At 42.6% G+C, this 8868-nt stretch overlaps 1 protein-coding gene across 1 annotated transcript in view; it reads right to left on the reverse strand.

Annotated features, from left to right (window-relative positions):
- Positions 1-8868, reverse strand: part of POLR3E (RNA polymerase III subunit E) — a 41691-nt gene that overhangs the window by 2355 nt on the left and 30468 nt on the right. The window contains exons 19-20 of the mRNA XM_087728501.1: positions 6724-6801; positions 2250-2375 (exon numbers count right to left, since the gene is read on the reverse strand). Of these exons, the coding sequence (XP_087584627.1) occupies positions 2250-2375; positions 6724-6801 (204 nt within the window). The remainder of the gene's footprint in view (positions 1-2249; positions 2376-6723; positions 6802-8868) is intronic.

The following is an 8868-nucleotide window of genomic DNA, read 5'->3' on the forward strand; positions in this document are numbered from 1 at the left end:
TAACCTATTTGCTGGCTTGGCTGTTAAACTGTTTGGTACACACATATTGTTAGTTCCTCAAAATACATGCTATGGCTGTCCGTTGGCTGATCTATGTATTATGACGTCCTGTATACATACTTGCTGTAACTCAAGGGCAAATCTTGAGGGGTGTTTCCAAAACTAACAGATGGCTTTAGCTAAAAGCGATAAACTATATAAGGAATTTCCTGACTTTCACTCATTGTTCAGACCATTCATTCTGAACCTGCGCAATAAACATTTCCTTCCCTGAAGAGCTGGATTGGGTGTCCCGTCTTTTCGACAACAGACAGGCCCTTAAGAAAGTTCAAAACTTCAAAAGTGACTATTTAGAATACCTTGTTGAAAAATGAAGGAATAACATCTTTGTTTGAATGTATGACGTACAAGGACAATAATGAACATAAGCATACTCGATAGATGATTGGTGGGATTATACATAATTGAAAGCAGTGATATACAAATATAAATAGTTGGTAATTTCTTTTTTTATATCGTAAAAATATTCAGAGTGGGATAAGTGATTATATAAAGGTATATTGTTATTAAACAGACAATCAAGAATGTAAGGGAATTAGGTTTATTGAAAAGAAAAAAAATATTAATTGTAATTGAATATACGTTGTACAATGAAAGTGAGGTATTTAGTTATATTAGATGAAAAATCTGTGATTGTATATGTAATTGAGAATATGGATGCAAAAACACTTGTAACCAAACGACATGCTGTATGTAATGGATGAGAATTTTTTAAATGTTGGTTTTTTATGTTTAAAAATAAAAAAAAATGCAAAAAAAAAGAAAGAAAGTTCAAAACATCCTTAAAGATCCATCTCATCCTGGGCACCCTTTTTTTTGAACTATTACCATCTGGCAGACGGTACAGGACAATCAAAATGGACGAACAGGCTGAAAAACCGCTTCTATTCTATCGGTAACTAGATTGAATTCCACTGCACAGTGCAATATTAATGCAATATCAGGGGTTTTCAATTCAATTGTATATAAAATGTGAAGGATGTCTGTTTGTGTTTTATTTTTTTATGTATAACGCATGCTGAAGATGGCATTTAATTTTGTAGTACAAAGTGCAATGGCAATAAACTAAACTAAAGCAAAGCAAAAATTAAGTAAACTCTTCTTTCTCCATCATTCTTCCGTGATTCCGCAGAGAGAAAAACAACTCTGTGTGTGTATCTCAGTTGGTATCTCATATGCCACCGCTAAAAACCAGTGAATAGCAGGCTGATGGCTCAACCTTGTACGTTTGGTCAATCCAGAGACCTGGGAATATCGATGCCTTTTCAGGCGTGCAATCCAGAGTTGCTTCACCAAGCAAATTCGGAAAACAATTTAATTAAAAATTCCTCCCAGTTTCTCAGCTAAACCGGCAGTTCTGTTACGCAAGAAAATCAGGGGAACGGGTGGACTTAAAAGGCAGCGTCCTGTGAGAACCTTCCTTGGGCTATCGCGAACGCTAAGCACACACCCTTAGTTCCAGCACAGAATTGTAAGTAGGTGTGCAGGTATGTACAGGTTCTCGGAAAGATTTTAAGTTCCGCATCCAAACCAGAAGGGCTGCTCCATGCCGTGTTTATTCTTGCCCGGGGTCAGTGAGAGCGAGTGAGCGAGCGGCCGGCCATATAAATTTAGAAATACCCCGTTTCCCCGACAATAAGACCTAAACGGAAAATAAGTCCTTGCACAATTTTTCAGGATGCTCGTAATTTAAGCCCACAAAATAAACCCGTTAAGATTGTCAGCCAGATGGATCGGGGTGGGTTCCTGCAGGCATGACTACCGTTTTGATGCCCCCCCCCAAAATGTGCGTGCATGTGTGAGCTTGCTTGTGCATATTTGCACTTAAAAAGGTCAGCGCGTGCGCACAACAGTAAAAAAGGGGGGGAAATACATTTTTTCCATGAAGAACATTCTGATTGCATTGCAGACGCTGCTTTAGAGCCGAGGTGGCACAGTGGTTAGAGTGCAGTACTGCAGGCCACTACAGCTGACTGTTATCTGCAGTTCGGCGGTTCTAATCTCACCGGCTCAAGGTTAACTCAACCTTCCATCCTTCCGAGGTGGGTGAAATGAGGACCCAGACTGTGGGGGTGATATGCTGACTCTGTAAACCGCTTAGAGAGGGCTGAAAGCCCTATGAAGCGGTAGATAAGTCTAACTGCTATTGCTAACTGCTATTGCTATTTAAACAAAAGTAAAACTTTTACCTTCAAAACTTTATCCACTTCCTGTTTGTCTAGATCTTCACCATACTCCCGGGCCAGTCGATTCTGGATGATGTTTCGGCGCACACGGTAGTTTTTGGAAAAGATTTCAAGCAAAATTTGCCGATGCTGGAGGGGGAAAAAACCCACAATGAAACGGCAAGAAAAAAATAATATCAGGTAAGCGTCAGAAAATATCAAACCGGGGTTGATATAAAGCACCACGATGGATTTCATGCGCTGAATTTGCTTGATAATTTAGGCTGAATTGGGAGGATGAAGACTTCTGCTGAATCAGTGAACCAGTGATCTTATTTTTAATTGTAAAAACTGATGCACAAAAGTTTGTAACCAAACGACATGCTTGACGAAATTGAGGAAAGTTTTTTAAATGTGTTGTTTTGTTTTTGTTGGTTTAAAAAAATAAAAAAAAATAAATTAAAAAAAATAAGACTTCTGCTGAACCAGCAGAATCCCAGAAAAAAATTAAAACCACCTCATGTTCGCACCCCCTTGAACCGTGAGCGTGTAAACAGCAGGCTGCCAAGTACTATGTCTGCCTTATTTCTAAGTTCCCAATAGGTCTGGCAATTTTTGCCCGTGTTTTGTTTCCTCCCTTTTTAAACAGAATCAGAGCAGAGCTGGAAAGGACCTTGGAGGTCTTCTAGTCCAGCCCCCTGCTCAAGCAGATCCTATACCCGTGATGGTGAACCTGTGGCACACAGAGACCTCTCAGTGGGCACACACCGTCGCCAGCTGGTCTTCTAGTTTCCGACGTGCGCATGTGTGCTGACCAGCTGGAATTCACAGGCGCCAGAGCACCGGAAAACGGTCTGAAAACAGCCTGAAAAACAGCTGAAAATTACCGTATTTTCTGGCGTATAAGATGACTTTTTAACCCCCCAAAATGGGGGGTCGTCTTATACGCCGGGTATAAGAAAGGCCATGCCAAAAGAACCGAAACAAAAGAAAAAGCACCGCTGCCAAGCAAAAAGCCGCGCTGCCCCCAGCATAGACGCCGGCCTTTCAATCGTTAACCTCGGCGCTCCTCGCCTGGGCACGTGGATGGATGAGCGCTGGGATGGCTTAGTAAGGTCTAGCTGGCGGTCTGGAGGAGGAAGGCGCTGAGCTCAAACTGCAAAAGCCTGGCAGCGCCGAGGCCTTCAGCCGGCTCGCGGGCGCCTGAAATTAGGGGGTCGTCTTATACGCCCAGTCACCTTATACGGCGGAATATACAGTAAGCCATTTTTTCAGTCCGTTTTCTGGCTGTTTCTGATCATTGTTAACAACTAACAATGGAACGATAAGGATAAGAGATACAGTTAATTATATATATATATATATATGTATATGTATATGTATGTGTATGTGTATGTATATGTGTGTATATATATATATATGTATATGTATATGTATGTGTATGTATATGTGTGTATATATATATATATATATATATATATATATATATATATATATATATATATATATATATATATATATATATATATATATATATATATATATATATATATATATATATATATATATATATATATATATATATATATATATATATTCAAATCCCAGTAATGGTATGGCTAGCTGATGAGAGCTAAATAGCTTGAAATAGATCTATACTAGTCTCCCTTTATTTATTTATCAGCACAAATTAAAAACAAAACAAAACACAAATATAACAAAGGCAACAGTAAAAATATTGGGTTTCTGTCGTGATGGACTCTTGTGACGAGCCGATTGACAGATGATGGAAGCAGTTAGCTTCCTCCCATAATTGGGGCTTACCAGGGGTTGTAAAAATCTAATAGATACCTTTCACCCTGGCTTCGCTGATAACGGATAAGAGCCTGTGGCCTAATGGCTAAGAAGTCTGCCTAGTATGTAGTATAGCCCAGGTTCAAATCCCAGTAAGGGTATGGCTAGCTGATGAGAGCTAAATAGCTTGAAATAGATCTATACTAGTCTCCCTGTATTTATTTATCAGCACAAATAAAAAAAAAACACACACATATATATATGTTTATATATATATGTTATATATACACACAGACACACACACACACACGTACCACCATAACAAAAGGAACGTGGACACAGATTGTAAACAGTGATTTGGGGGAAGAAGAAGGCTTAGAAATTTTGTCACCAAATTTTTGTTTAGAATATGTTATAAAGGTTGAAGGCTATTGGATGACTCTGTAATAATTAATGAAATGCCATTAGGGGGTTATGTTTTTTAACTATGAATTATTCTAGGCAAAAGGATACCAAAACAATTTCAGTGAAATGAGAACTACGATATGTTGAAAGTAAGACTCATTAAGAACTTTGATATTTGATATGAATGTAATGACTGTGGAAGAGATGCACGAAAGCTAATTATAACCAATTGACACACTTTCTACAAAGATGTAATGTAAGATGATGATTTTTTGTGTGTGTTGTTTGTTTAATAAAAATTAAAAAAAATGTAAAAAAAAATGTGTTTCTGCAAAACGTTTTTGCCCACATAAATCACGTTTCAAAGATGTTTCGAAGACGTTTCAAAAGAAAACCAGAAACCCCAGTTGCCTCCTGAAAAAAATACCCTTTCAGACAACCAGGACCTGGGTGACTGAGAATCTCTACAGACTTTTAGCTACACAGTTTGGGATGAACACCCTTGGAATAGTGTGGGAGGAGGAATGGATTTCCAGAGGGGGAAAAAACCGGCATGAAAATGGTCCAAAAAAACAGCCAAAAAAACAGGCATGTGTGCACCAGCCAGCTGGTCTTCGGCTTTCCGGTGATCCGGCACTTATGTGCACCGTCTCATTTGAGCACCCAGTACCGAAAAGATTTGCCATCTCAGTCCTATACCATCTCGGACAAGTGACTGTCCAATCTTCTCTTAAAAACCTCCAGTGATGAAGCACCCACAACTTCTGGTGGCAAGCTGTTCCACTGGTTAAAGCCCTTGAAGAGCATTCGGAGACTTCAGCTTGTCCAGAATGCAGCCGCGCGAGCGATCGTGGGTGCACCTCGGTTCACCCACGTAACACCTATCCTCCGCGAGCTGCACTGGCTGCCTATTGGTCTTCGGATACGCTTCAAGGTGCTAGTCGTCACTTATAAAGCCCTTCATGGTATTGGACCTGGGTACTTGAGAGACTGCCTGCTGCCAATTACCTCCAATAGACCGATCAGATCCCACAGATTAGGCCTCCTCCGAATTCCATCCGCCGGCCAATGCCGACTGGCGACTACCCGGAGAGCCTTCTCTGTGGCTGCTCCGACCCTCTGGAACGAGCCCCCCGTGGAGATTCAAACCCTCACCACCCTCCAGGCCTTCCGCAAAGCCCTTAAAACCTGGCTGTTCCGACAGGCCTGGGGCTAAAGAGTTTTTGCCCCCCTTCTCGAATGGTATGGTTGTTGTGTGTTTGTTATGTCTTGTCTTTTTTATCCCCCTGTCTGTACCCCCTTCCCTGATTGAATTGTGAGCCGCCCTGAGTCCCCTTCGGGGAAAAGGGCGGCATATAAATGTAATAAATCAATCAATCAATCAATCTATTGTCCTCACTGTTAAGAAGTTCATATTTGAACCTCGACTTACAATCATTCAACTGTTTAAAGGTACAATGGTATTTGGGGAGGGGGAGGGGGGATTTACGCCCAGAAAATTTATGGCAGGATGCTGCATTATAACTGATGTAGCATCCCCAGGGTCACGTGATCAGAATTGGGTTGCTTGGCAACCGGCATGTGTTTACAAAGGGCTGCAGCATCCTGGGGTCATGTGATCACAATTTGGGACCTCCCCAAAACCAGCTTCCAACAAACAATGGGGAAAGCCGGATTGGCTTAACCAACATGGGATTCGCTTAGCAACAGCAGTGATCCGTTTAACAACCGTGGAAAAAACAGGTTGTAAAACCAGGGGTGACTCATTTAAGAATCACGTTGCTTAGCGATGAAAATTCCAGAAGACGAAGTCCACAAGTCTTAAAATTGCCAAGATTGGACATCCCTGCTTTAGAGCAACTGATTTCTACATGTAAGATTCTGGCTCAGCGGTTAAGACGCTGAGCTTGTCGATCAGAAAGGTCGGCAGTTTGGCGGTCTGAATCCCTGGCACCGCGTAACAGAGTGAGCTCCCGCTACTTGTCCCAGCTTCTGCCAACCTAGCAGTTCGAAAGCACGTAAAAAATGCAAGTAGAAAAATAGGAACCACCTTTGGTGGGAAAATAACCGTGTTCCGTGCGCCTTCGGCGTTGAGTCATGCCGGCCACATGACCACGGAGACGTCTTCGGACAGCGCTGGCTCTTCGGCTTTGAAACGGAGATGAGCACCGCCCCCTAGAGTTGGGAATGACTAGCACAGATGTGCGAGGGGAAGCTTTACCTTTACCGAACTCTCAAGTTAGAGAAAACGTTTAACGTGGAACTTTGCCAGGAGAATACTTCCAATTTTCTTGCCTACCTGGTCGTAAACATCGCCGGCTTCCCAAAGTGCAAAAACCTTTTGTTCGTCGGGTGAGGCTGCGGTCTGCGGAGGAAACTAAAAAAAACAAAACAGAAAACAAATTTACAATTATTGGACTGGTAGGGCTACAAATGTACACAGAAGAAGGAATGGCGTTTGGATCTTGAGTTCATCTGGAACTCAACTGGGACTGAGAAACTATAAAACCTGAGCAAGCTGGAGATTTTGAAGCAAGCTGGCAGACTTACATATGGACATTGTGTACTGTATTATGCATGCTACTCGGGCTCGTCTGAGGTCTTCGCCCTGATCATGGCTTAGTTTGCTGACAGCCCAGCATGCATAATCAGACACGGTAAGTGGGGTGGAGAAGGAGGGGGGGGGGAGATGGAGAAAAGCAGAAAATCCTGTTTCTCAGTTGCTTGGTGCAGATTTTCTTTCCCCCCTAGGATATTTGCAACTGCAAAGAGAACGACAACAACATTATTGTAATCTAGTGTTGCAGGGCAGCCAAAGAAAATGTTCGAAGAAACTCTGTGTGCTCCAAAGCTCTGACTCACACTCAAAATTGCCTTTACTTCTGACGCTGCCTTAACGTTTATCCTTGTTTACTTTGCTCAGCTCCTGTTATAAATCACACCCTGTCTGCTTCAAGAGGTTTTTTTTTTAATTCCGCAAACAAGCTAAAGTTTGGCTACTGTGTTTTTCTCTCCCCCCGGCAAACAAAATGTCAGGCAAATTTCAGGAACACAAATGGAAAAGTTTCACTGGAACAAGCTGAGGAGGCCAGGTTCTTATTACTCATCTTTTTAAGAAGTTTAATCCACGGGCCGCTTCCATATTTGGCTGGATCTCGGCTCCTGAAACGCTTATAAGTACTACAGGCACTGCCCTCAACTTACGACAGTTCACTCGGTGACATTTGAAGAGACAAACTGCGCCGAAAAAAAGGGGCTTACGACCGCTTTTCACACACTTACGACCACTGAAGCATCCCCAAGGTCACAAGATTTGCAGTCGGATGATCGACAACAGACTCCCATGAAAAACATTCCCAAGTCACGTTTATCGGTGTCGTTGTAACTAAACTGAACAGTTTAACAGTCCTAACGAAACTAAAGAGTCACTAAATGAATTGTAATAAGTTGAGGACTATCTGTGCTGGGAAGAGATTTAATTTTTAATCCAGGCGTCCCCAAACTCTTCGTCTTATCAACCCCTTCTAGTTTCAGATGGTTGGTTGATACACACACACACCCAAACGTTACACAAAAATAATGCTAGACGAATCAAAGGTTGGAATTAAGATTGCCGGGAGAAATATCAACCACCGCAGATATACAGATGATACCACTCTAATGGCGGAAAGTGAAGAGGAACTAAAGGGCCTCTTGATGCGGGTGGAGAAGGAGAGTGCAAAAGCTGGCTTGAAACTCAACATTAAGAAAACTAAGATCATGGCATCTGGCCCTCTCAGCTCCTGGCAAATAGAGGGGGAAGAAATGGAGGTAGGGACAGATTTTATTTCCCTGGGCTCCAAAATCACTGCAGATGGGGACTGCAGCCAAGACATTAAAAGATGCTTCTGGGGAGGAAAGCTGTGGCAAAGTTAGAAGCATCCTAAAAAGCAGAGACATCACCCTGCCAACACAAGTGTGTATAGTAAAGGCGATGGTTTTCCCCGTTGTAATGGATGGGTGTGAAAGTTGGACCATAAGGAAGGCTGAGGGCCAAAGAATGGAGGCCTTTGAACTCTGGTGCTGGAGAAGACTCCTGCATTGAGTCCCTTGGACTGCAAGGCCATCCAACCGGTCAGTCCTAGAGGAGATCAACCCTGACTGCTCTTTAGAAGGCCGGATCCTGAAGAGGAAACTCAAAGACTTTGGCCACCTAATGAGAAGGAAGAAGGACTCCCTGGAGAAGAGCCTCATGCTGGGAACGATGGAGGGGAGAAGAAGAAGGGGACGGCAGAGAAGGAGGTGGATGGATGGAGTCACCGAAGCAGCCGGCGTGAGCTTAAATGGGCCCCAGGGGATGGTAGAGGACAGGAAGGCCAGAACACTGTCCATGGGGTCACAATGGGTCAGACATGACTTCACAATTAACAATTTTAATATGCGCTCTACATGGGGCAGCCCTTGA

The sequence above is a fragment of the Thamnophis sirtalis genome, unplaced genomic scaffold (assembly GCF_051295495.1).
Source record: "Thamnophis sirtalis isolate CommonGarterSnake01/CBP01778 unplaced genomic scaffold, rThaSir2_p1.2 scaffold_14, whole genome shotgun sequence".
In the NCBI taxonomy this organism is placed as follows: Eukaryota; Metazoa; Chordata; class Lepidosauria; order Squamata; family Natricidae; genus Thamnophis; species Thamnophis sirtalis.